The sequence below is a fragment of the Equus caballus genome, chromosome 11 (assembly GCF_041296265.1).
Source record: "Equus caballus isolate H_3958 breed thoroughbred chromosome 11, TB-T2T, whole genome shotgun sequence".
Classification (NCBI taxonomy): domain Eukaryota; kingdom Metazoa; phylum Chordata; class Mammalia; order Perissodactyla; family Equidae; genus Equus; species Equus caballus.
In genome coordinates, this window is record NC_091694.1 from 50629895 (window position 1) to 50657395 (window position 27501).

General features: G+C 54.2%; 3 protein-coding genes across 15 annotated transcripts; 2 read left to right on the top strand and 1 right to left on the bottom strand.

The window, feature by feature from the left end:
- On the top strand, nt 1-7895 carry CHRNB1 (cholinergic receptor nicotinic beta 1 subunit). 5 transcript variants are annotated; one of them, XM_001503088.6, is made up of 11 exons: nt 1-183; nt 269-408; nt 1036-1080; nt 1582-1691; nt 1795-1903; nt 2289-2436; nt 2760-2969; nt 5304-5527; nt 6035-6216; nt 6577-6724; nt 7018-7895. In XM_001503088.6, the coding sequence occupies exons 1-11, from the start codon at nt 126-128 to the stop codon at nt 7156-7158; spliced, it is 1515 nt and encodes a 504-aa protein (XP_001503138.2). In that variant the 5' UTR covers nt 1-125; the 3' UTR covers nt 7159-7895. The 5 variants fall into 5 exon arrangements, with proteins under 5 accessions (XP_001503138.2, XP_005597807.1, XP_005597809.1 ...); XM_005597750.4 differs by having other exon boundaries at nt 26-183; nt 2316-2436; XM_005597752.4 differs by lacking the exons at nt 1-183; nt 269-408 and adding an exon at nt 472-616.
- Nucleotides 7896-8651: 756 nt separating this feature from the next.
- Nucleotides 8652-25510, bottom strand: ZBTB4 (zinc finger and BTB domain containing 4). 9 transcript variants are annotated; one of them, XM_023653450.2, is made up of 5 exons: nt 20203-20447; nt 18426-18555; nt 15391-15460; nt 13855-14969; nt 8652-13207 (listed from the first exon to the last, which is right to left on the bottom strand). In XM_023653450.2, the coding sequence occupies exons 4-5, from the start codon at nt 14958-14960 to the stop codon at nt 11263-11265; spliced, it is 3051 nt and encodes a 1016-aa protein (XP_023509218.1). In that variant the 5' UTR covers nt 14961-14969; nt 15391-15460; nt 18426-18555; nt 20203-20447; the 3' UTR covers nt 8652-11262. The 9 variants fall into 9 exon arrangements, with proteins under 9 accessions (XP_023509218.1, XP_023509220.1, XP_070084067.1 ...); XM_023653452.2 differs by lacking the exons at nt 18426-18555; nt 20203-20447 and adding an exon at nt 25376-25510; XM_070227966.1 differs by lacking the exons at nt 18426-18555; nt 20203-20447 and adding an exon at nt 24141-24403.
- Nucleotides 24544-27089, top strand: SLC35G6 (solute carrier family 35 member G6). Its single transcript, XM_023653457.2, has 2 exons — nt 24544-24689; nt 25177-27089. The coding sequence occupies exons 1-2, from the start codon at nt 24687-24689 to the stop codon at nt 26188-26190; spliced, it is 1017 nt and encodes a 338-aa protein (XP_023509225.1). The 5' UTR covers nt 24544-24686; the 3' UTR covers nt 26191-27089.
- Nucleotides 27090-27501: the final 412 nt, after the last annotated feature.

The following is a 27501-nucleotide window of genomic DNA, read 5'->3' on the forward strand; positions in this document are numbered from 1 at the left end:
GGGGCGGGTGGGCTGGCTGCTGCCCCCCAGCAACAGGTGCACATTCTTGGGCGCCTCGTCACTTCCCCTGAGCTGGCGGTCTCTGCGGCTCACCGAGCGAACTCACTGAGCTACGCGGCTGGGCTATGACCCCAGGGGTGCTGCTGCTGCTGCTGGGGGCGCTGGGGGCGCCGCTCGTCCCGGGTAAGTCTGGGCCTCAAAGGGGCAGTGACAGAGCCAGAGGTCGTGGCCGGGCACCATGGCTTCACTTAGCGCTCTCCTCCTCCAGGCGCCCGCGGATCGGAGGCAGAGGGCCGACTCCGCGAGAAACTTTTCTCGGGCTATGATAGCTCGGTGCGGCCAGCGCGGGAGGTGGGAGACCGCGTCGGGGTCAGCATTGGTCTCAGCCTGGCGCAACTCATCAGCCTGGTGAGGGTGCAAGCCTGGGGCTGAGGTCCCGCCCACTGACCGGCTGGGGGCGTGGCCCTAGGCGAGGCAGGGCCCAGGGACGGCTGGGGGCGGGCCCTGGGACGAGGCCAGGCCGAGAGACAGACGGGCTGTTAGCAGAGATTGTAGCGAACTTGGACCAATTGCCCAGCTGTGAGGGTGACGCTGGACAGGCCACGGGTAGAGCAAGGTAGGGTGAGGAACGGGCCTGTGGGCGGATCTTGAAGTGGAACTGGGGATGGACAGGCGGGGGAGCGGACATTGAGGCGGGGTCACAGGCTGGGGCGGAGCCTGTGCCGGACAGCGTCAATGAACAACAGCCGGCGGACCTTCAAAGTTGGGTGAATTACGAGCTGTAGGTGGGGCCCGGGACCTAGCCAAGCGGAGGGCCGGCGAGGATGCTAGACGAATTGGCTGGCAGTAGAGACCGCAGGATGTTTCTGAGATAGAGGCGGAGCTTAAACTAACGCAGCTTCCAGGAGGTAGGGCCTGGACCCAGGAGAGGAGGACTCGGAAAAAGGGAGGAGTTTCCAGGGAGCGCTTGACCCGCAGAGCCTCTCCTTTCTCTACACTTACATCACCTCTACCCTTTAAACTTTTCCCTTCTAGAACGAGAAGGATGAGGAGATGAGCACAAAGGTGTACTTAGACCTGGTACGGTGACCCCCGCGGGTGGGAAAGGGCGTCCCGCTGTCTTTACAATTTCCTCAAATGTCTCGCCCAGTGAATATTTTTTTGCATCCCGACCTCAGAAACGTTTATAACTGAAACAGAAGCTTCAGGACACAATACTTAACTACGGGAGTTCCACTACAAACATTTTTTATTCTAATTTTTTTTACACTGGTTTGGGGCCACTAATTTGATTCTCGCCTCACTAAAGGGTCGCGAACTGTAGTTTGAAAACCACTGTTTTAGAGGCCAGCTAGTGCAACCTCCTCATTTTACAGACTGAAAAACTGGGGACCGGTGTGAGGGAAGGGGAAATTAGCTGATGGGGTCCCAGCGAGTGCAGGTGAAGCCAGAATCAGAACCCCGGCCTTGAGAACCACAGCCCCCGCCTGCGCAGCTCTCCCTGCCCGGGCTTCCATCGGCTATCCCAAGTCCCCTCTCAGCCTCCACCCCGGGACAGCCCCTCAGCCTCTGCTTCTCTAGGAGTGGACTGACTACAGGCTGAGCTGGGACCCTGCAGAGCACGAGGGCATCGATTCACTCCGCATCACTGCAGAATCCGTATGGCTACCAGATGTGGTGCTCCTAAACAAGTAGGATCTTCCCAAAGACAGGGAGGTGGGCGGGGGCCTCCGGAGGGGCGGGGCCTCCGGAGGGCGGGGCCTGATCCTAGACGATAAGCTTCCTTCCCTGCAGCAACGACGGAAATTTTGACGTTGCTCTGGACATAAACGTCGTGGTGTCCTCCGATGGCTCCGTGCGCTGGCAACCCCCGGGCATCTATCGAAGCAGCTGCAGCATCCAGGTCTTTAAGCTCAGCCCACGAGGCTCAAGGGGCTCTCAGAAAACCGCCCTTTCCTCAGACATCCTTACTCCCCAGAGTCTCCCATCCCTCCTCCATTATCCCCCATGACCCTCACACCTCCCTCGCCCTCCTGATCAGTTGTTTCATCTTCTCTGTCCGCTTTCCTTGGCTTCCAGTCTTCCTCAGTGACCCTCCTCCATTCCCCATGGCCTCCCCTAATAACCTTCCCATTCCTCTGTGACCCCACTTCCCTGTGACCTCCCCTGGTGGTCCCTATGTCCCTGATGCCCCATCTCCTCTAACCCCTATCTGCCCTGTGACCTCCCCAACTCCCCCAGCCCCGACTAGTTCTCTGGCAGCTCGAGTGATTCCCCACTCCATCCAGGTCACCTACTTCCCCTTTGACTGGCAGAACTGTACCATGGTGTTCAGTTCCTATAGCTATGACAGCTCAGAGGTCAGCCTGCAGACTGGCTCGGGTCCCAATGCGCAGGAGCAGCAGGAAGTGCACATTCACGAAGGTACCTTCATTGGTGAGTGGGCATGGCTCCCACGGCCATGGGCTTTATGATTTCCAGTTTCTAATAGGCTGATAAATATACTCCATCAGTCATGCCCAAAACAACACCGTGGGGTCAACAAGATAGGTATGACTATCTACATTTTTCAGATATGGAAATTGAGACATTCAATATTATTAGAGATAGGCTGCCCAGCTCAGGGTCCACAGCTAGCCCCTTATCACATCAGCCCCCTCTGCTCTAGGATATGGCAGAGAACGCCATATCTGGCACCGACAAGGACAGGTCCACATCTGTATCTCCTTCTTCTGCTCTTCTTCCTTTTCCCCACCAAGAGAATGGCCAATGGGAGATAATCCACAAACCTTCTCGGCTAATCCAGCATCCGGTGGATCCTCGGGGAGGGGGGGAAGGACAGCGTGAAGAAGTCACCTTCTACCTCATCATTCGCCGGAAGCCTCTCTTCTACCTGGTCAACGTCATTGCCCCATGTATCCTCATCACTCTCCTGGCCATCTTCGTTTTCTACCTGCCACCAGATGCAGGTAAGTGGGCAAGGGGCCCCTGCCCTCCTTCTTGCCTCTTCCTCTTCACCCACAATCCAGGCAAGGTTTTCCTGCCAACTCAAGCCAACATGGATTGTGCTTCAGCTATCTCAGCCAGGTTTTCCCTTCAACCAGAGCTTAGGGTCTGGATCCAGGTTTTCCCTCCAGCCTCAGGCTCTGCCTCCCCTCTGCAGCCCACTTCTCGACACCCAGTAACTTCTGAATTCTTCCCTTCAGAATCCTAGGATCTCATCCTTGGAACTGCCATTCATTTTACAAAGAAATTCCCGGGCTTAGACTTTTCTTTTCCTCCTTCCTGGCTTCTTCCCTCTTCGACTTTTCAGACACCAACTAGTCCCTTAATCTCCTATCTCTCTTGGAAATAATAGCCAACATTTCTCTAGGAGATAGCATAATGTAGTAACAGTGTAACCCTGGGTAAATTTCTTAATCTCTATGTCCTCAGTTTCCTGATCTGGAAAGCTCTACTGCATAGGATTGTCCCTACTGCATAGGATTATTTTGAGGATTAACTGAGTTAATAAAACTATGCCTAGTACTCAGTAAATTCTATGTAAGTGTTGCTATTGTCTTTGCTATTTTTGAGCACTTGCTATAAGGTAATACAATTAACATGTTACATATATGAACTCAATTCTAACCTTTATGACAACTCTGTGAGGTAAATACTGAATTGTCTTTCCGTTTTACAGAGGAGGATAAAAAGGCTGAGAGCGTTTAAGTCGTTTGTCTGACATTACACAGTTAGAGAGAGGCAGTGTTGCTATTCCAACCCTGGTTAGTGCCAGTCTGATTCAGAGACCAATATGATATCCTTAACTCTGGTATTCAAAACATGTTTTCCTTCTCTCTGGACTCAAGTCCTCTCTCCGTCTAGGGAAGGAGAGGGATGCAGCTCTAGAACACACTTCCAAATGTAGCTTCTACTTTCTCCTGGAGCAAGGCAAATCTTGGAACCCAATGTTATGGGACTAAAGAAGAGCAGACTATAAAAGTTATTTATTTCAATCCTTTCCATGAAGTTTGATGGGCCTGTTGTATGCCACAGGAATAATCAGCCACTTGGCATATGCTTATATATTTTCTTTCATTTTTACATCGCTCAAATTGCTATGTAGTTCCTGGAAACGCTACAGTGGTTGGTCCATTCATTCATGCAGCTATATTTGTTGAACATCTATAATGTGCAAAGCACTGGGAATACATTGGTGAATAAAAGAGACAAAAAATCCCTGCTTTCATGGAATTTACATCCTAGTAGGGGAGACAGTCAATAAACATAATAAATAAATCCATTAGATAGTATATTAGAAGAGGACAAGTCCTAAGGAGGAAAATAAAGTAGGAAAAGGGGTTGAGGAGGATGAGAATGGGGGTAGAGGTTGCACTTTAAAAATAGAATGGCCAGTGAGTATCTCAATAAAAAGGGAATATTTGCTCAATTTTTAAACAAGACTTGAAGGAGGTGAGAGAATGACCCTGACAGATATCTGGGGGGAGAATGTACCAAGAGTTAACAGTGAATGCAAAGGCCCTGAGATGAGAGTGAGTGTGCCTTGCATATTTCAAGAAATAGCCAATGTAACTGAATGAAGCAAGAGAGAAAACAGTAGGAGATGAAGTTGGAGAGCTAATGGGAAGGCCTCATAGACCATAATAAGGACTTTGGCTTTTATGTTAAAGGAGATGGGAAGCCACTGGAAGGTTTTAGAAGAGGAGTGTTATGATCTGATTTACATTGTAACAGGATCAATCTGGCTGCTCTGTTGAGAACAGTCAGCAGCAAGGCAAAGGATGAAGCAAAGAGGAGGCCTTTATAATAAGTCAGACCTGAGGTAACGGTGGTTTGTACCATGTGGTAGTGGTAGATGTGATAAGTCATCAGTTTCAGGATATATTTTGAAGGTAGAGCCAATAGGGTTTCCTATGGATTGCATACGGAATGAGAGAGAGAGGAGAGTTGAGAATGACTCAAAAGATTTGGCCTGAGCCACAGGAAAGATGGAATTGTCATATCTGAAATGGGGAAGACTATGGGAGGAGTTGGTGGTGAGGGAATTAGGTTTCAGACATGTTAAGTTTGAGAAGTCTATTGGACATCGAAGTGGAGAGGTTAACTGGGCAGTTGGATATAAGTCTAGAGTTTAGGGGAGTAAGTTCATGCTTGAGGTATAAATGTAGGAGTCATTTGCATGCAGTTGGCCCTTCCAAAAGCCTGTCCTTGAACAAACTGGAAACATGGTCAATGATTATGCCATGGAGATTGCTTTCTGGCAAAGCCTAATCCTTCCACCTTCCCTTCTGCCTCCTAAGGAGAGAAGATGGGGCTCTCGATCTTTGCCCTGCTGACCCTTACCGTGTTCCTGCTGCTGCTGGCAGACAAAGTACCTGAGACCTCCCTGTCTGTCCCCATCATTATCAAGTACCTCATGTTTACCATGGTCCTCGTCACCTTCTCAGTCATCCTTAGTGTCGTGGTCCTCAACCTGCACCATCGCTCACCCCACACCCACCAAATGCCCCCTTGGGTCCATCAGGTAAGAAGATCTCCTCCTCCAACCTGTGTTAAATTTCAGTCCTAGTATTTGGCTTTATGTTCAGGTATGACTTCTCCCTCCCACCAGCTTCAACCTTCCCTTTCACAGACCTGAGGGAGGACTACAACTCCTGGTAGAGTGTTGAAGTGCAAAGGCCTGCTGGGTATTGAAACCTTGCACAATTAATTTTACCCTCCCATCATTATCATTTCATAGATCTCACACTCTCTTCATCAATACGGCCCATCCTGGGTCCCAGGGAAACATTCTCAGGATTAGGTATTATCAGGGTGGAAGTCCTCTGACTTTTCTTTCCAGTCAAGATGCTTCCCAACCCACTTAGCTCTTAAGGCTGTGCGGTTGCATTTTCTCGTCTCTGTAGCGCTGTGGAATGTGTATGCACGCAAGTGCAGGAATGGGCATGTGGCGTGGGGGTGGTTAGCTGCTTCCCTTCTGGTCTGAAGTCATGAGAGCCCCCTCCAATACGACAATTCTTCTCTTCTGAAGATCTTCATCCAAAAACTCCCTCTGTACCTGGGATTGAAAAGGCCCAAACCTGAGAGAGACCAGATGCGGAAGCTGCCACCTGTAGCCCCCAGGGATTCTCCAGGAAGTGGCTGGGGTCGGGGAACAGACGAATATTTCATCCGGAAGCCACCGAGTGACTTTCTCTTCCCCAAACCCAACAGGTAGTACCTACTCTTCATCACCCACATAGAAGGGAGAGCGAGAACCTCAGTTTCCAGAAGACTGTGCGGAGGCAGGCGGCCTAAGCTCCGGAAAGATGCTGTGGTCGAGCATCATGGGAGTTGTAGTATCCCTTCTGTTGCCCACTTTAGCGTAAAGGAGAGCACTAAAGCTTAGAGGGCTGGGAGGAATTGCGGTAGGCTCGAGTGGTCGCCTCACTGGCGGGGAGAGCCTGAAGGGCCCTCTCAGGTTTGAAAACTGGCAGCGTGTTGGAGGAGGGAGTTAGGGCGGGGCCAAGAGCGCTGGCGCTGGGTATGAGTCTTTGCGCCCGGGGCGTGGCCAAACAGTACCGCCTCTTTCAGGTTCCAGCCTGATCTGCCCGCCCCAGACCTGCGGCGATTTACTGATGGTCCAAGCCGGGCTGTGGGCCTGCCCCCTGAGCTACGGGAGGTCGTTTCCTCCATCAGCTACATCGCTCGACAGCTGCAGGAACAGGAGGACCACGACGCGGTAAGCTCACTTGGGGTGGAGCAGGGCGAGGCCTCGATTCCACCCGCGAACTCAAGCTCCGCCCCTAGCACTCGGTTTTATTTCTGACTGGAAGTTTGCCTCACTTGGTCCCGCCCCCTGCTTTCCGATTGGTTCCTTACTCCCATCCATCCTCTGCCGCTCTGCGCTCCTCTGTTCCGCAGCCTGCCCTCATCTCGGAGATGTGGTAGCAGGACGAGGGCGGGGTGTGGGTCTTTGGGGGTGGCCTTTCTGGGAGTCTGGGGCTCAGGAACAGTTTATTCTGCTGCCCCCAGCTGAAGGAAGACTGGCAGTTTGTGGCTATGGTAGTGGACCGTCTCTTCCTCTGGACCTTCATCATCTTCACCAGCGTCGGGACCCTCGTCATCTTCCTGGACGCCACGTACCACTTGCCGCCTCCTGACCCATTTCCTTGAGAACGGAGGGTCAAGACTCAGGTCCTGGGCAAACTGAATCCAGAGTTCGGTAGTAGTCTCAAACCTTATCCCTTTTTGCTTCTTCACTCCTTCACTAGGAATCTAATCCTCTCATCATTTCGTTTCTGGGGAGAGAGCCGAAGTGGGACTGGGCAGGAGGACGCCTGGGGCCCACCAGAACGCACTATCAGGTTATTTACTCTTTGGCTTCTTGAAGAAGCTCCTTTGGACATCAACACCTAGGCTCGCAGTAAAATGGAACAAAGAACAAGAACTAGACTGTAAGCCTTATGAGGGCAGGAACTATATCTTGTTCACTGTAATGTCTCCAGCACCTAGCACAGGTCCTGACCTATAATAGATGCTTAACATTTGTCGAATGAATAGAGAAAATTTTTTTCTGGAAGGAAATACACCAATTAGTAGTGCTTATGTTTGCATGTTGGGACTAGTGGTCATTTTTCCTTTATTTTTACCTTTCTTTAACTTATGTTTTGTAATAAGTAGTATCTTTAGGATTAAAAAAAGGTTATTTATAAAAGGATGCATTTGTAATGAGAAAAAAAAAGTGCACTTTAAAAACATTCAAGTTCCAGCTTTGGTGGCTCAAACGTCAGACAAGCTACTAAACTGCTCTGTGCCTAAGTTTTCATATCTGAAAAATGAAGTTAATAATAGTATCTTCCCCCTAGTCTGAGGATCATGAGAAGAGGGGAATAAAAGCACTATACAGTATATATCAGAGGTTGCAAACTGGCGTGTTGTTTGGCTCATGTTGTTGGCTTGCACAATTTTAAAGTTGAATTAGTTCGCTACTTTTAAAATTTTGGTATTTCACAGAGAAATTGGGATTTCTAGCTTCTCTTGAAAAATTTTAAAAACCACAGTAAAACCAGGCCTGATTCCCCTGTTGGCAGCAACCTGCTAGAGCTGACTAGTGGCTGCCTACTTTGGTCCAGGTATTTGTACCAGAATTCCTCAAAGCCCCCACCCACCTGAGCAGCTTCCCTCATTTTACTTGCCCATCCCTCCATAATACTACACGAAATACAGGGGAGGGGGAACAAGGAGTTGAAGCCAATGGGAGGCTAGGAGTCAAAAAAGAAAAGTTGTTGTGTCTCTTAAGGCTATCACACATTTTGTGTCTGTTTCCTTTCAATTTGGAGAAAAGATTGCACCTGGTTTAAGGCCGGGCTTTTCTGGGACATGAAGATCTTGTGCCCAGCAGGCTGTGCAAACTGGACTGAGTTAATGTTTCTGCCTGGGGGTCAGACCAAAGTCAGCTTGAACCTAGTGGCTGCAGCAATTTCAGTGAAGTACCTAGGGTCAACAAGCCCTCACACCTACTCAATTGCTGGAAGTTGTTGTCCTAAGAGGGAGAATAGGGCTGCAACTCCCAGGGATCCCTATGGGACAAGGTTAGCATGTCTCTGTCCAGCCAGACCCAACAGCCACGCAAATAATTGCACCTGGCATCCCACTGCGGAGCACAGTTTGTTTGTCTTGTTGGTTTATTGGCCTAGAGAGTTGGACACACACACAAATGCGGAGATAAATATTGGTCAGTTTCTCTAAATCTGGGTCCTCACTACGTATAGAGCTAGAGTCTGTAGAATTCTAAATCTTGCGTGCTGTAGCACAGAACCAGTGGCCTTCCCACTCCATCACCCTTCTTCCCAGGGAACATGGGGAAAGAGGGCACAAACTGACAAGACTTGATAATTTTCAAAAGACAAAATTGCAAAATCCCAAATTTCCAACATCTGAAATGCACAATATTCAAGTCCCCCAGCTCAGATACATATATTTTTAATCTCCATTTCGCCACAATCTCACTTGTTGCCCAGAACCACCAAATTCTGGAAACTATTTTCCTAAATCATATATTCAGAAAAATAAATGTCTACAATCTCAGTTCTCCCAAAATGTCCATGGTTTTGGAATTTTGACCTGTTCTGAAATTCAGATTCCCCAGTCCATCCTCAACCCCTTCCATCTCCTGTGCCTTTTTGCCTCAGAGGAGTACAGGTTAAGGATATGGGGGGACTGTCATCGCATCTGCCCCCTGCCTCCAAGGCCTTCCTCAGTCTCTCTGTGGTTCCGCTGTGTGTGTGTGTGTGTGTGTGTATATATATATATAATTTGTGTGTAGATATATATATATGTATTCTTTATTATGTACTTTTTTCGCAGTTTTTCTAAAGTGCCAGAAACAAGATCTGTGGGAATTTTTTAGTGATATTTTTTGCATTTTTCCCTGTTTTAAACTTTTTTCCCCCCTTAAAAATTCGAACTTGGTACATTCAGTAGGAAACTCTTCACTCGGACTGTGGCCAAGACCAAGAAAAGTGCAAAGAGACAGAGGAGGAGTGAAGGAGCGACACTCCTCCATGGTTAACATTCAGGGAGCCTGTCGAAAACCTTCCCCGTCCTGTATGCTGGGAGGGTAAGGGGTAGCAGGAAGATGCTCCTGTCCCTCCCCCAAACTCACCTCCCTCCAAAAGCCATGATCTTGCCCTTTCAGCATCTGTTGAGAGGGCAGCCATCTTGGCCCCAGAAAACAGTAGCTGGGAAAAAGGCTGCCATTTTGATGACAGCAACTTTTCCCCTTTTAAAACTGCACTCCTCTAGTTCCCATTTGTCAAATTTGCTCCCCCAAACTTGCTCTCCCCTGTGAGCTGTTTTGTTTTGTTTTTTTGTGTGGGTTTTTTTGAGGCAGGGGTGGGTGGGATGGGAAACGTTCATCCAATCACAGAGAGGGGAGGCCCAGTTATCAAAGAGAATTAGGAGCAAACATTTCTTCAACTCCCCCACTGGAAGGAAACATAGGGACCCCTGACCAGGGTTAACTAGTGCAAATTAGGGATTAGGGACTACTTAAGGTCCCTGCACCCCATCCCTAGGCTGGGATCTTTGGGTGTGGGGAACTGAGTCAAAAATGGGGTGTAAGGTGCTATTTTGGAGGGAAAGTTGGTGGGGATACCCCAAAGCCCACCAAGGGAGTAGGATGGTTTCCCAAAAACCATCTGGAGTGATTGGTGAGGAGAGCGACACTGGGGAAGATGGGGGTAAGGGTAAGGATGGGAGGTCATGTGCAAATCCTGGGCTTACCCACCCATCCAACTCCCATCATTTTTCTGGCTATTTGGTCTAGTCTGGGAGAAACCATCAGGAAAAAACAGGGAGAAAGTAGATTCCCTTCCCCATCCCATATGGAGCTCCTCCCTCCTGGCCCCCAAATCTGGTTTATCCCAGAAGAGGCCATATGCAGAGGCAGGAAGAGGTGTGCTCTACTCACCTCTTTTGCCTTGGAAGAATCTGGGGCTCACTAGATTTGGGGGTCAAGATAGGGCTAAGATTGATGCTGCCCTGGGCTGGGAAAGTACTCAGCCATGGAACAGACAGGTAGGTTCACCCTCCCCCCAACACCTCCTTGACCTGGATTGGGAGAGGCCATCTCCAGAGTCTAGGAGTATGAGGAAGAATATGGAAGATCCAAAGGCATGGAAGCCAAGGAAGGCATGGCATCTTAACGTGAAGGAAACGGACATAGAAACCCACGCTTGGGAAGAATGGAATCCAAAGCCATGTTCCCAGGTGGGGGGTGTCAGGTATCACAATGGTCTGGTCCAGGCCCTGGGCCATGAAGAATGGAATGTGCTAGGAAGCATCTGGGGAAGGGCTTAGAGAAAGCTTCAGAATGAGAGGGGATCATTATGGGAGAGAGATGGTTTCCCCCTAGGTTTACGAATTAGGGGGTCGGGTTAGACATTCAGAGCTGGTGGGGGCCATGAGTAGAGATTCTTATAAGTATATTGCTCAGTTGCCCCAAGGGCTGGAGAAGGGATGGGAGCTGGCCCTGCCCCTCATGGAGGCCATTCCCTGGAGGAGAACTGAGAGGGGAACCACCAAAGATCCCTTCCCAGGAGATGGGAAAACTACAATCTCACACAAAGCAGCCTGACCCCTGAGCTCCAGGGGCCCCCAAGTCCCTGCACAAGAGTGTAGAGGGACTCCCAAGGGGCAGGGAGGCCAGGGAGCTGGTAGTGGCGGGGGGTTCAGGGAGGGTGGCATCTGGTGAAAGGGGGGATCTGGGCCAAGAGCTCACCCCACATCTCCCTTCTGGGTTCTCTCGACCCCTGCCCTTTCCCCTTCTCCCTTAGGGGGCACTGGTGGAGGAAGAGTTGGGGGGGGTGGCGTTGGGGGGGTAGGGGGTGCTGCTTGAGGATTGACTGTGTAGCCAAAGACCCCTGGGAGGAAGGGAAGGGCCCCCCCTCCCTTCTCATCAGGTAGGACCATGTTAAGAGCAACCGGGAGAGCAGCCAAGTTGCTGAAGTTGTAAGGGTAGGCGGCAAGGAGCTGGGGGCCATAGACTAGTGGGTAGGGCTCAGGGTAGAAGGTGACTTTGGCAGCCCCCATTGCCTCCATGCGGTCCCCCTCCCCAGCCCCCACTGGCCCCTCACTCCCAGGTTTTCCCCTGCCACCGCCAGGTTCCCGGCCACCCCCAATTAGAGCCAGTGGAAATTCCTGCACAGGTGGGTAGGCATAGGTGCCCCCTCCTCCCACCACTGGGGGCTCCTCACCCCCCGAGATGACAGGGTCCTGGAGTGAGGCGGTCTTGGAAGCTTCCTCAGCAGCAGCACTCCCGCCACCTGCCTCCCCACTGGATGAGGAGACTTGCATCTCTTGGGGGGCTTCTTCCTTGACATCCCCAGGTCTGGTGCCGGTGCTGCCCTTGGAGTAGGCAATGACAGGTGTGGGGGTGCCCCCGGGCCGCTCGGCAGCATGCCTCTGCCCGTGGCGGCTCAGGGCGGCTGCCGTCTTGCACACCTTGGCGCAGTGAGGGCAGGCAAAGCGGGTGGAAGGCCTACGTCCAGCCCGGGAGCCATGGGAACCTCCACTGTGGGCCTCCTGGTGCTTTCGCAGCTTCCTCAGGGTGGCAAATGTCTGGGCACAGTCCCCACAGCGGTGCCTCCGCTCGCCACGGGCACGCCCTGTGGGGCCTTCAGCCGCGGGGGTCTCCTCCCAGCTCCTGCGTTCCAGCTTCTGTCTCCAGCGTGGTGGCCGGCGGCCTCTGGGCATCCCGCTGCCCCCACTGCTGCCTGCACCTGTAGCTCCAGCCTTGCGCTTGGGCTTGTATGAGTAGTAGGGCCTCCAGAGCTGGTCCTCCCCACCAGCCTTTGATTCCTCCTCCTCCTCCTCGTCCTCATCATCGTCGTCCTCTTCATCATCCTCCTCACTCTCCTCCATGTCCTCTCCGCTCAGCTCCCCAGGACGCAGGTCAGTTTCTGAGATGCGGCGCTTGACAATGGCCTCCTCACCGATTCGCACAGTGATCTGACACAGTGGAGGTGGAGCCTGTAGCTGAGAGGGGCCTCGGCCAGGCCCTGCAGGGGGACCCCCGCCCCCACCAATCCCTCCAGCTGGCTTGGCTGTGTAGGTCAGAGTCCTTCCGGCCCGTGGGTTCCGGCCCTTGGCCTCCTCCGTGGCTGTGGCGGGCCCTGCGGCTGTTGCTGGGCTGCCCGCTGTGGCTACGCTGGCTGGTGTGGCTGCAGGCTCGGGAGGAGGAGGGGGGTACTCACGTTTTTTGGGAGGCCTCGGGGGAGCAGTGTAAGTGATGACCGAGGCGGCTTGGGCCCCCCCTGTGCTGGCTGGCCCACCCCCTGTTCCACCACTGCTACTGCCCCCATGAACAATGACAGATGGAGCTGGGTGGGCAAAAGTGATGACAGAGGGTGGCGGGCCAGGCTCTGGGGCAGGCGGGGGTCCAGGTGGTGGGCTGGCTGGCATTGCTGCAGGGGCCGGTGTGTTGAGGCTTGGAGAAAGGGGGGCCTCGGGGGCTCCCTGGCTGTAGGTCTTGTAGGGCCTCTTGGCTGCCCGCATGGGGAGCAGGCGGTACAGCTTGAGGGTGTTGAGCTTGGGCTTATAACCTCCATTGGGTGTCTTCTCACTGGCCAGGAGGCCAGGGCTAATGCCGTGGAAGGCTCGCTGGTGGGTCTTCAGGTTATAATAAGTGACAAAGGTCTCCCAGCAGAAGATGCACTGGTACCTGGGCCAGGACAGCAGGGAACAGGGCAGGGACAGAGCCATTTGAGTCAGGGGCCCTGAAGTCTGGGCCTCAGCTTCCCATGTCCTCTACTGCCCTCCACTCAGACTTCTAACTGCCCCAGCCATTTGCTCACTCTCCTTTTATGCTGCTGTCTCACTCGGCCAGCCTCAGGAGGGACCCTAATCCTAGCTCAGCTGTGAGATACTAGGCCTCAGCCATTCCATCTGTGAACCAGGAAGAATCACACACCTTGCCTAACTCACAAACTTTTTTTTTTGAAGCTCAAATGACAGGATGGGGAAATGTCTTATGAACAGGGACACATTCTGGAATACATATTAAAACTATTGGTGGACATGCTTGCACTCTCCATAGTCCTTTCCTAGGAGGGCAACTTTCTCTTTCCTCCTCGGCCTTCTCCACACCACCAAGCCAGGACATGGCACCTAGAGGTGCTAATAAACATCAACAGAAAGAAGTCGGGCTGGAGGGAGGATGACAGGTGAGTGATGGAGTAGGCCAGTCTCAGGATGATTGTCTAGGTCCCACCCTCTGCCCATTCCCTCCCTTGTCCATGTGGTCCCTGAGTGCTGACCCTTGACCCCTCCCCCTCCACCCACCCCATCCAGGCCCTCAAGGCCACTCACCTGCGTTCCCCGGTGTGCCACACCTCATGCTTGGTGCGGTACTCAGCCAGGGCGAACACCTTCTCACAATAGCGGCAGGGGTACTTCCTCCGCCACGAGTGTACATTACTGTGCCGCTTCAGGCTGGACAGGGTCACGTAGGAACGCTCGCAGGCCGCGCACACATACAGCACGTGGCCACCCACCACCTTCACCACGTGCTCCGGGCCACCGCGGAAGCCCACTGGTGGGGGCAGGGCTGAGGCGTCCACTCCTGCAGGACCACTGGGGCCTGAGCCCCCGGCTGTCAGCCCTGCAGACCCCTGAGTGCTGGCCCCCCGTCTGCACTGTGCCTCATGGGTCTGTAGCCGCTTGGGATGGATGAAGCTTTTCCCACATCGGGGGCAGGGGAGGGGCTGCCGGGGCAGGGTGGGCTGCGAGTCAGAAGCCTGGGCCTCAGCCCTGTCACTCTCCCATTCCCCAGCTGGCCTAGGCCCAGGCCCGAAGCTGTCCTCTTCAGGCTGCGAGGTGGCCATGGGGGCTGGGGCAGGAGGTACCCAGGCATCACCTCCCTCCCCGAGGCCCTGCAGGCGGGAGATGCCCAGACGCCGCCCCAGAGCTCCGATCTCTGCCACAGCTGCCCCGTCCCCTCCACCGCCAGGTAGTGCAAGCCGGGCACTGTAGATGAAATTGAGGACATCAGAGAAGGCAGCTGCTGGGACCCCTGGCAGCTCCAGGACCCGGGGAGGGGATGATGCAGGGGGTGAGGCTGGAGGGGGAGAGGAGGAGGAAGAGGAGGAGGAGGAGGAGGAAGAGGAAGAGGAGGAGGAGGAAGAAGAGGAAGAGGAGGAGGAGGAAGAGGAGGAGGAGGAGGAGGCAGCTGTGGTGGTGGCAGGGTTGGGGGCCGAGCCCCCAGTAACTGGTGGGAGGGGCAGTGGGGCTGAAGCCAGCAGGGCCTCTCTGAAGAAGGGACTAGAAGCAGCCAGGACGCTGCGGTGAGCAGGGAACTTGGTGTCTCCGGCTATGAGGGTGACGTCACAGAAGAGGCCACGGAGCCGCTGCTCATTGAGCTGGCGCAGGACGGCGGGGGCATGGGACGGATCCGTCACCTCTGCAGGGGGGGGCATGGCGCCAGCCTAGATGGAGGAGAAGAGGCCAGGGGAGGGTCTCAGAGGCCAGGCAGAGGGCAGGGGCCTCTAAAACCAGGGAGATGAGCTGCGAGGGGGTTGGAGGTTGTTGGTCAGAGACTAGAGGAAGGCTTACTTCTGGTCACAGAAGTCAGGGGTTAACTTTAGTCACCTACGTCTGGCCAGTGGGGCTGGAAGAGGCCAGGGATACCTCAGGTCATGATGAAGGTCAAGGGGTCAAAACCTCCAAAGTCACAGACTAGAGAGGTAAGCAATGGACACTTCTGTCTCATTGGAAGGAGGAAAGAGCCCCCACAACTACTGATGACCATTTCACAGGACTTCCCAGCTTAGACAAAATGGCTGCCCTTGCTGGCCTGCGGCCTTAGATCCAGTTTCTCCTAGATGCAGACCTCTTGCACCGTCTCACCTGAGAGCACAGCCAACATGGAGTGGAGTGGGGGTGGCTCAGCGAGTCCCTTCTGCAGGGCCTCTTCCTTCTGTGGAGAAACAGAAACCATGTCCTCAGGAAGGGAACTGGGAAGGAAAGGACCCCAGGAGGTGGGGGGTGGTACAGCACTTGGGGTCAGAGAGGATGCCTGGGCTGCTCTGCAGACCCTGACCCTCCGTCAGGCTATTTGTTTAGCTGCATCCAATGAGACCTAGGAGGTCACACAGATTATTGCAAAGCCTTGTTCTGCTGGCCCCAAGAAGTACAGGAACAAGATAATTTGCATATTCCCAATGTACCTCAAAATGATACAGCAACATAGTTCAATCCCATAGGTCCAGGGAAGCCTGTTGGATCACTCTCAAGTCCCTTTGGCCCAATCTTTGGGCTCAAAGGAAATCAGAGATTTGCATGTTTTCTTTTATTATAATAGTCTCATTTACATATCAAAATAGATTTGCTAGAGCTTTTTTATTGGATCAAGCTGCTAGATATTCAGAGTAGGAGAGGACCTCTTCTCACACACACCAGACTCACAAATCTCAGAGGGGGTTTCTGATCCAGGTGTCATGCGACTACCAAAGACCATGGATTCATACATACGTGCCAGCTTGCTCCAGTCTCTGGAGGGCACTGGAAAGGCCACCAGACTCAGAGTGAGGAGGCTCATGTCCCACTCCTTACTCTGAGAGCTTGCAGCCTTGGGACTTTGGCTTAAAAAGGGGGGAGGTGGGCCGGCCCAGTGGTGCAGTGGTTAAGTTCACCCGTTCCACTTCGGTGGCCCAGGGTTCGCCCGTTCAGATTCTGGGTGCAGACATGGCACCGCTTGGCAAGCCATGCTGTGGTAGGCATCCCACATATAAAGTTAGAGGAAGATGGGCACAGATGTTAGCTCAGGGCCAGTCTTCCTCAGCAAAAAGAGGAGGATTGGCAATAGATGTTAGCTCAGGGCTAATCTTCCTTAAAAAAAAAAAGTGGGGGGAGGGAACATAACCCCTACCTCACCTCTTTCTGGGAGGCTCACCCAAAGGAATACCAGATGACCCAAACATGAGCTGTGGCAGTCACCGCACAGAAAGCACCTCACAGCTGTTTCTCTTGTGTGGGCACAGACAGCGCTTTGGGGTCCCATTTTTCAGTTGAAGATTTGAGTTTCAGAGTCAGAGAGTGACTTGGCCAAAGTCACATAGAGCTGGTAATAACAGGTGGGGCCTGTTCACAGAGCCAGGCCTGCTGATCTGAGAGCAGAGGTCTCAGCCCATCGTCCACCCTCCACGAAGCGTGGGAGCTCTCTCCTTCTGAATGCCCTGGGTCACACATGTCCTCTGAGGAGTCCTGCATCAGGAGTACCTCATACAATTCCCACGCCCCCCAAAATGCTCTTTTCCCATGTATTACGCATACTATCTGGACTGAAAGACCTTCCTTCCACAGCCCGATTCATGTTCCCAAAAGACTGCTCTGACTCCTCTCCTGGAGGAGGAGGAAGGTGGTAAAGAGGAGTGATATCCCAAAGTTCTGAGAGCCCCAACTGCCAGGCACATGCCAGCACTGTGTCAAGTGTTACCTTGTCAGTTGCTGGATTGCAGATGGGTCAGGAATCCTGGGGAAGCCCCCCTCGCCCCTACTGCTCCACTTGTGGGCTGGTGTTCAGTTCTGGTCATAAACTGAGGAAAAACAGCAAGGACTCCCACTCCCTTCCGTGATAGCCCCTGGCCCACTGGGACCCCCAAGAATCAGTGCTTTTCTTGCACCACCTCATCTGCTCCTCAGCACTTCTCCATTTTAAATTGACAGACTGAGGCTGAGAGATGCCGGGTAGCTCGCCCAAGGATATACAACCAGTTAGTAGCAGGGCTGGATCCTGATCCCAGGAAGTTTGGCTCCAAAGGCTGTGTTCTTGACTGTACCACATCAGGAAGAATGACGTTTACAGCTGTGATATTGTGATATAATAAGAAGTATATATATTTGCTCTTCATCCCTGTTCCTGACACGCAGCTCCTAAAACTCTTGTAATTTCCCAAGTGATGGGGTGCTAGCAGCATCTTCTGTTCTAACATTTGGTCTTTGACCCTGGTTCCTAACACCAAGCTCCTAAATCCCTTGGTGTTTCCTGGGTGACAGGAGCATCTTTGGTTCTAATGAGGTGACTCTTGGTGGGCTCCTGGATGGCTTCAGAATAGGGGCTGGTCACTAGAAAGACCAAGCCATGATTAGAAGCTTGGAACTTTCAGCCCCGGCCCCCAACCTCTGGGGAGGAGAGAGGGCCCGGAGACTGAGTTAATAATTGATCACGCCTACGTGATGAAGCCTCCATAAAAATCCCTAAACCATGGGGTTCAGAGAGCTTTCGAGTTGGTAAACACATCCACATGTCGTGAGGGTGGTGCGCCCCAACTTCATGAAAACAGAAGCTCCTATACTCAGGACCCTTCTAGACCTCACCCTATGTACCTCTTCATCTGGCTATTCATCTGTGTTATCACATCCTTTTATACAAGAAACCAGTAAACGTAAGTGTTTCCCTCAGTTCTATGAGCCATACTAGCAATTATCGAATCTGAGGAGGGGGCCATGGGAAATTTCAATTTATAGCTGGTCAGTCAGAAGGACAGGAGGCCCAGACCTGCAACTGGCATCTGAAGTTGGGGCAGTCTTGTGGGACTGAGTCCTTAACTTGTAGGATCTGATGCTGTCTCTGAGTAGAGTGTCAGAATTCAGTGGAATTGTGGGACACCCAGCTGGTGTCAGAGAATTGGTCAGTGTGGGAAAACCCCACACATTTGGTATCAGAAGTGTTGTGAGTAGAATGTATAGAAAAACTGTTGTGTTTTTCTCTCAACAGCACTCACTAGGGCCCCCACTAGCCCATCTAGCATCTTTCTGAAAATTAGAGGAAGCGAGAAAAAATTAGATGGGCTCCTTCCTCCAGGAGGCAGCGGCCCTGCACAGGTGAGCAAAGCAGAGGTTTGAGTCCAGCCCCCGTTACCCTCTTGGCCGGGCCTGCCTACCTGCACAACCTGTGCAGCGGGCTCGGTGCCTACTGAGGCGTGGCTGTGTGCTCCCAAGGTGCGTGGAGCAGGCCTGTCAGGGCTTCTTCGAACCACAGAGGTCAAAGCTGGTCTGGCCCTTAGAGATCACCTAGAATCAACATCATCATGGTACTTATAGCTGCCATTTATGAAATGCTTATTACATGCCACAGTGCAAGCATTTTATCTGCATCCTCTCATTTCAACACTCAAAAGGCCCACAGGGAGGCAGGGACTATCATCACCCCATTGCAGAGGTGAGGAAACTGAGGCTTTAAATGCTCTAAACTCCTCACTTTCAGGTAGAATGTAGTGGTAGGGTGATGTACCCCTGGTTTCACGACTAAGCAAGTCAGGGTTTGGACCTAGCTCTCCTGAGTTCATCTGCCCCATCACTAGCCACTGTCCTGCAAGGGCTTATGGGAGATGGAGAAGACACTAGCTATATGACCCTGGGCAAGCTGCTTAACCTCTCTGGATCTCAGTTTCCTTGTCAACAAGGTGGGATAATGAACAGCTCTCATCGTAGGGTTGTCGGCAGTATCTAGAAGAGTGTGTGGCACACGGTAAATGCTCAGTAAGTGCTAGCTCTCCTTATCATTTTGGAACTCAGACCCGGAAAATGGTGGGGGGAAGTGGTGAAGAAAAAGAGGCAGAAATCAGGCTTCACGGTAGGTTTGGTGGCTCTGTGGTTTTTAGTTTTTTATTTGTTTTTACCATTTCTCTACTCTTGACTGGCTGTGTGATCTTAGAAGTGTGACTGAGGGGGGCATCTGAGCACTGCCACCAGACACACTCTACTTCTTGCTGTTCCTTTTGCCTGGAATGTTCTTTCCTCAGATAGCCTCCTGCCTTGCTGCCCCGCCTCCTTGAAGCCTTGAATCAAAAGTCACATTCTCCTGGAGGCCTACCCTGGTCACACCCTACCTCCCCAAACTTCCTATCCCTCTCCCCGACTTTTTCTTCTTGGCACTTAGTAAACACGTTGTTCATTTATCTCTAGAATGTACCCTCCAAGGGAAGGGAGATTTTTGTCTGGTTTGTTTACTGCAACTTCCAGTGCTTAGAACAGCGCCTGAGACATAATGGGGGATTAAAAAAAATTTAGTGAATGAATGGAACTGCCTTCTTCAAAGTCTGCTGGAGTCTGTCCCCCCTCAGGAAGGAAGTCATCCTCAGGGCCAGACGGAGGTGGCCAGGAGCCGGGGATAATAAGCATAACCTGACCACTTCTGAGGCTTCATGCTTTGCCTGATATACTTCCAGGGCTTGACATGTGTTGCCTCATTTAAGGATGTCCTCAAAGTGGCCATCCAAAGTCGCTGTTTATTTTATCCCAGTTTTACAGATGAGGAAACTGAGGCTCACAGAGGGATATACCTTGCTCAAGGTCACACAGCTTGTGAGCAGTAGAGTCAAAATTCAAATCCAGGCCTGCGTGAACTCAGACGCCGAGTCTTTTCCTCTCCATACTGCCAGATCGTCCCCTGAAGGGGCCTACGGCTGGCCAGGTTACAGAAATCACCACACAAGGTCTCTGCACTAGGTGCAAACTGTGTCATGTCCGACTCTGCCCTTTCCCTCGCTCCCCACATCCAGAGGTCACCAAGTCTGGTCGAATCTGCAGCCCAGTTTGGGAATAGCTCTGGAAGCCTTCCCTTCAACCCATCTCTGGCCCCACACTAGCTCAGGGCCTTGGTAACACTCACATGGTCCAAGGCCATGGCCTCAGCCATTCCCCTGCCTCCAGGCTTACCTTCCACCGTCCAGCCTTCCTCTCCCTGAGGGCCAGCTTCCCCAACGCAGCTCAGGTGGTATCACTTCTGGGCCCAGAAACCTTCGCGGGTCCCCATTCACTCCAGAATAAAGCTCAAATTCCTCAGCCAGCCAGTCAAGGGTCTAGCTCCAATCTTCCTTTCTAGTCTTGCTTGTGTCAGCCCCCCTCAAGCACGCAGTGTGCTCTCCAACCTCAGTATGTCTCACACTCCCATGCTTTTGCCCACGCTGGTTCTCCTACCAGAAATGCAACCTTTCCCCAGCCTCTTCCCCAAATCCCTCCGAAATGTGAAAATCAAATTCAAACGACACCTCCCTCATGGCCCTCCCTGACCCACAGGACAAAGACAAGCTCTCCTTCACCTGGCTCATCAACATTTTGTGCCCCAGTGGCCAGCTCTCAGCAGCAGACATTAGGTTCTCACTCCCCAGGCTGGCCCTCCCTGAGTCACCGTCTGAGCACACCACTGAAATGAAGTGGCGCAGGTGCTAAGTTCTGCAGAGACTGCGGAGAAGTGTGTGTGTGTGCATCTGTGTGTAGTGGAGGTGCACAGAAAGGCCCAGAGAAAGTTTCAGGAGGGTAGCAGAGGACAGCATACAAGAGCACAGGATTTGGAACCTGACTGCCTGGGTTCAAATCCAGCTTCACCTCTTCCCAGCTAAGTGGCTTTGGGCAAATTACTTGTCTGGGCCTCAGCTATCTCATCTGAAAAAAAGAAGTAATTAGAACACCTATTTCCACAGAGCATTGCAAAGACGAAATAAGTGATCGTATGTAAAAGCACTGAGAATAGTGCCTGGTACACAGTAAGTGCTAAATAACTGTTTACAGCTATTATTATTAGCCAAGGCCCGAGAAGAGGCTCCATGCTGGCAGAGGGCTAACAGTGGCTGGCACAGGCATAGCCCCCACTTGTAGCTACTTTCCAGGTACATTTCCCACGTGGTACGTACTTACCACTCTGTAGGAAGACAGGCAAGGCAGGTAACTAGCCCCATTTTACAGATGAGGAACTGAGGCTCACTCAGGGTAAGTGCCAGTGAGGAAGTGGTAGGGCCAGAACTCCTCAGTTCTAGTCTAGGCCTCCTTCCCCTCCACCAGGCTGTCGTGCACCTGTTGTGCAGGCCTCACACAGCAGCCAGCACCCCCCACGCAGGAGGGCCCTGCCATAGTGCCCTCTGCAGCCCCCATGCATATCCACCTTTCCAGCCTGGCCAGGCGCAGTCCACAGTGGTGTGCACACTTGGAGCACACCACTCACCCTTACACACACACACACATCTACAGAACAGCCCAGGCCCCAAAGGTGAGGAAAACCTGTTCTGAGGAATCTGCCTAGTGAGCGAATTCCGTTCCCAGACCCTTCCACAGTCGCAGGAGCGGCCCAGTGTGCGTCACAGAAGAGACGGAAAAGCAGAGATACCCGTAAGGGGGGCAGAGAGAGGGTGAAGCAGGAGGAGGAGACTGAAAACTTCGTGTTTCTTTTTTCCATTTCAGTGACAAGAGTCACACCCGGCCTTTACGTAAACATGGCCAAGGAGCCACTCTGTCCAAGCTCAGTTTCCTTGCAGCCACCAGGCCTCTCCTCCCGGTGACCCTGACATGCTGGGCGGGCCGGTGAGGGGCAAGCACACAGACCCTGCACAAAGACTAGCTGGGCCACCACGACAACACCCAGGCCTCCCGCCGGCTGCCCTTGCTCTGCCCCATATTTATCTCCCTGCCTTCTTCATAACATATCCCCACAGCAGCCCCACACGGCCACTTAAACACACAGAAGGCAGGCACGCACACAGCTTGTGCTGATCTCCAGTCTGAGGCCCACATTGCCCTTGTCACGCCACCTCCCTCCCCACAAGTGTTTTCTGACCAGCTCGCCTCCCAGCCCAACAGCACAGACAGGCTCCCGCAAACAACGTCACAAAAGAATCCTGTAGAGAATGTTGCAAACACACAACCTTTCCCTTGCTCGGCTGCCCATGATCCCATAAACACAACCTGCACATTCCACCCAAAGCCCCTCACACCAGTGCCAGCTGCCCCACAAGTATCTGAGACACACCTTGGGGTTTCTCACTTCCCACATGATCCCAGAGACCTGAGTTCTAGAGGCGCACCCCCCATGTGACTTGCTCCTCACAAAGACACACAAACCCATCCAGCGGGCCATCCTCACCAGGACTGGACCACACCTCAGCAGCACCACAGAAACTGGACCCAGACGTGACATCTTCCGACTCAAAGGTACACAACCACCGCCTCCACACAAGCACACACACCCTGCACTCTGGTACCCTCCAGAGCACTTACACCAGGCCAGCTATGCAGAAAACAACAGTTCATAAACAGTTCATATGTGCAGCACAAGACATACGTGCAAGAAAACACATGCCGGTATAAAACATACATAAAACCCTACATCTAACAAACTCCACATGTATTATGCTCTGCTTGGACTGCAGACCTGTCACCCAAAGCCACAGGGCCACGTCTTGTAATTCTGCCCCACAACACTGGACACCCCTCCATCTGGCTTGCTGTCCCCATGGCCCTGGTAGGGCCCTACCCGGACCCCTGGCTGCCAGACCAGCAAACAGTGGTGCCCAGGAGAGATTTACCTTGCCCCACAACACAGCAGGAGACACACAATCTGCAGGACTCACAGCCACAACCCTGCCCCGACGGCGCGGCGGCTCCGGGGCCCCCGCTCGCCCTGCGCACCCCGCACACCCCAACTCTGGGGCGCTCCGCGGCCCACCCCTCCCCCTCTCCGCCTGGCTCCTACGCCATCGCCCTCCCAGCAGCTTGCAGCGCCGGCCCGGGCTCACACCCGCCCCACCCCACCCCCAACCTGCCCTACAAGGGGAGGGGGACACTAGGCTGCAGAATTAACCCTTCAAATGAGGAGTGAGCACGGCCCCTTCCACGGCCACAGGCCATCGCGCCCCCAGGCCACCGCTCGGTCTGATGCCGTACCGGGGCCCCCTTAGTCGCCCCCCAGCGCCGTGCGCGCCTGGGGGCGGGGCCAGGCTCAGCCCCCGACCCCTGAGCCCCCAGGTCAACCCCAAAGGGGAGCGGTCTGGCGCGGGGCGCGGCTAGGGCCCCCGCGGCGCCGGGCAGCGGGGAGGGGGCCCGGCTGTTGGCTCCGGTCCGCCCTGGCCCTGCCCGGTTCGCGCCGGGGCCCACCTGACTGCGATGGCGCCGCGTCCGCCAGGCCCGGCTCATCACCGTGGCCGCCCCCGGCCGCTCCGGCTTCGCCCGCCTCCAGCTCCGGCTCCGGCTCCGGCTCCGGCTCCGGCCCCGGCCCCGGCCCCCCCAGCGCCCGGCCCCGGCCCGGCCCCGCCGCCGCCGCCGCCGCTGACATCATCGGCTCCCCCCGCCCCGGTCCTACCCCCACCCCCACCCCCGGAAACAGTCCCCCCCCAGCGCCGCCGCCGCCGCCGAGAGGAGGCCGGCGCAGCGCAGCCGACACCGACACCAGCCTCGGGGCTTGGGCTTGGGACAAGCGCGCCCGACGGCCTTTGCTCGGACCGATCCCAGGAAGGGAACGGCGCCGCGCAGGGCCGCCGGACGGGTGGGCACCGAGTGGGGCGCGGGCCTGGCTGCAGCACCCCTGCAGGGCCGCACGACCACCCACTCCCTAGGAAGGGACTCCCCACCCCCACCCCCGCCCCCTGCACGCCCTTCACTCAGCGGTGCACACCGCCCAGACCCAGAGCACGCACACCCTCTCCGGGCGCAGACACACAACATGGCAGGCTTACAGTCAGGCCCAGTGGGACCGGCAGATCGAGGCTCAGCACACTTACTAGGCAGCCCTGGACACACACAAACAGAAACACACACCCTCCCCAGAAGTGCACAGGGACCCCCACCGGGCCACAGGCCAGGAAGGCCCCAGCCCCGCTGACACGCACAAATAATGACTACCAGCGCAGATGAATACGCAGCTTGGTATTTTGTCCCCACGGCAGAAATATCCACGTCTATATACTTGTGGGTAAATGCACAGGCCTTGGTGTGGGCCTCCTGGGACAGCACCAACAAAACACCAGGTGGAAGCACACAGAAGAAACACATTCCTGAAACTCCAGAGGGACAGTCTCAGAGACTCCTCCCCGGTGTTCAAAAATTCGAAACTCAGGAGACAGAGTAGCCGGCCCTCAGAGCTCCATTCCATAAAACCTTTCTGAAACAAGGCGAGACACAGATAAATTAACTTAAAACCAAAGGAGTCTCATCACACAGAACTCGTGAAGAGAAAAAAGAATCAGACAAACTGTGGAGTCGAAGACATAGATATAAAGCAAGCAGAGTTGGAAACAATAAGAAAACAGGCCCACCCCCACTCAGGAAGGTTCCAGGGAAGAACCCCACCCCCACTCCAACCAGGTCACAATGGTTGGAGCTCTCATGGGTCCAGGCCCCCTGACCCAGGAGAAGAGGAGGAAGTCCAAGGAAAGATGGTGAGTGTGGAGGCCAGCGGGGCATAGACCCCCTCCCTGTAGCTTCTGGCTGTTCCCTTTCCCATCCTCCCCTAAAACTTCCCAGCTGTCCTAGAGACACCCACAAATGAAATTCATAATGGTGTACCCAGATGTCTCTGGAACCTGTGACATCATACAGACACATAGCATCTGAGGCCGCCTCCCCTTCCTCAAACCAACAGAGCATCCCTGGGTCCTCTTTTTCTCCTCCCCAGGAACAATTTACCCAGAGAAACTCAGTGCTCCAGGACCGCTCACTCTCAACTTCCTGCTTTAGAGGCTCAAGGCCCACATTGCACCACCTCATCCATCTTTCAGGCCCTTTCTAGCTCCCAAGAGTTCCTCAGCAACACAGCCTGCTCCTCTACTATCCCACAGGGTCCCAGCCCCCAGCCTGGCATTTGCCTTGCCCCAGGTCCTCTGGGCTATGGCTGCCCTAATGCCCGAGCTCCTTTCTCCCTAACAGGCTGGCAGTCACCCCTACTTCAACCTGTCCGACTTCACCCAGCCATCGCCGCCCTCCACTCCGCCCAGCCTCCCCTCGCATCAGCGCTGCCGGCCCTCCAATGCCACCAAGGGCCTGCTCATGGCCCTGCTGGGTGGGGGCCTGCCCGCTGGCTTCGTGGGCCCCTTCTCCCGTATGGCTTACCAGGCCTCCCACTTACCCTCGCTGGAGCTGCTCATCTGTCGATGCCTCTTCCACCTCCCCATTGCCTTGCTACTTAAACTGCGTGGCGACCCACTGTTGGGACCTCCCGATGTCCGGGGCCGGGCCTGCCTCCACGCCCTGCTCAACGTCCTCAGCATTGGATGCGCCTACAGTGCGGTTCAGGTGGTGCCCCCTGGCAACGCTGCCACTGTCCGCAAAGGTTCTTCCACCGTGTGCTCTGCCCTCCTCGCCCTCTGCCTTGAGAGCCAGGGTCTCAGCGGCTACGATTGGTGTGGCCTGTTGGGCAGCACCCTGGGACTAATCATCATTGTGGGACCTGGACTAGGGACGCTGCAGGAGGGGACCACGGGCCTCTACACCGCCCTGGGCTATGTGCTCGCTTTCCTGAGTGGCCTGGCACTGTCCCTGGGGCTTCTAGTGTATCGCTCCCTGAACTTCCCCTCCTGCCTACCAACAGTGGCCTTCCTGTTTGGCTTGGTGGGGCTAGCAGTCTCCGTGCCAGCCCTCTTTGTGCTGCAGACCCCCATACTGCCCAATGATCTTCTGAGTTGGACCTGTGTGGGGGCAGTGGGGATCCTTGCCCTGGTCTCCTTTGTGTGTGTGAGCTATGCGGTCACCAAGGCCCACCCTGCCCTAGTGTGTGCCGTCCTGCACTCCGAGGTGGTGGTGGCCCTGATGCTGCAGTATTATGTGCTCTATGAGAATGTGGCACCTTCTGACATCATGGGGGCAGGGGTGGTGTTGGGTAGCATTGCCATCATCACTGCCCAGAACCTCAGCTGTGAGAGGGAAGGGCAGGTGGAGGAGTGAGATGGAACTTGAGAGCCTGGGGGTTGGGGGGGCAGGGGTAAATAGAAGGAGAGACTGGAATACAAACATAGGAGAACAAGTGACTGCAAAAGAACTGGTGTGGGAGAGGGAAACCCCTTGGAGTCAAGGGTGACTTGGGGACCTTGGGGATGTGGTAGAGAGGGACTGCCTGGAAGACCTAGGGACCAAGAGATGTGGAGTCTAGGCTGGGGCTTGGAGATCAGGGCATAACTAAGGGATAAGGTCTGAGCAGCACATCAGTGGGGCTGAGGCAGGCAGGCCATGAACCATGGGGAGGATTTTCCCCTCAGAAGCAGAGAAGAGCATTGGGGCTGGAGTGTTTGGGGCTTTCAGACAAACAGAGCAAGCAGCTGTGCTGGGGGAAGGGAGTGTGCATTTTTTCCCTGAGCGTCGGTTTCCCTTCCTCGTGGTTGTGCCCCCCTCCCCCTTGGGGTGGTGACGTGACATTGACATCAAACGAGGATCACTCTGAATGTGGCTGTGCAGTTGGTGTCATCTCTGCTTCGGAAGAAGAGTGCAAGTCCTACCCTGTTCTTATTGGAGAATCCCTTGGGATCCCCGCCCCCCATCTTATTTCTGAAATATTCTAGAAGGGGGAGGATTTCCTAATGTTCAGACGCCTTGACCTCGAATCCCCCAGGACTTCTGTGTCCCGCCCCACGGCTAATCTGCTTTTCCCGGATTGTCGCGGTCCCGTGATCGCTCCCGGACAGCGGCCAGCCTCCTTCTGGAGCAGGTCTCCGAGCTGAGGCCTCTTCGACCGGTTCAGGCCGGGGATCCAGGACCAGAGCTCCGTACAGCGCTCCATTAGAGGCCAGGAGATGCCCACCCCTACCAGGAGGCCGCTCAATAAATATCAGCTACTTCCGGACAAGCAATTGGCCTCGCCATCTTGATCTGTTCATGCATATTCAGCAGGTCACTGCATATTCATGACCAAGGACGGCCCCAGCACTCCCCTCTCCGGGAACCCACTTGGGAGGACCCGACTGGCCCCGCCTCCTTCAATACCGATTCGCAGAACAGACCATTTTCCAGGGCGTGCGGGGGGTGTGTGTGTTAATGAGAGACTTTTGCGGGAGACGAAACCACACTCCAAACTAGGATAAAAGCGGCCTGTATTTATCCTGGCTCCTTCAAACCTTAAATCTCAGTGCGAGAGGGAGCAGCGAGGGGAGGCGGCGGGATAAAAAATTCCCTTCCCCGTTGTCATTTCAAAAGGTCGCCCAACGAGGGAGCGGGGGAAGAGAGGATCAACGACTCGGGCGCGCGCCCCGTGCAGGCCGGCGT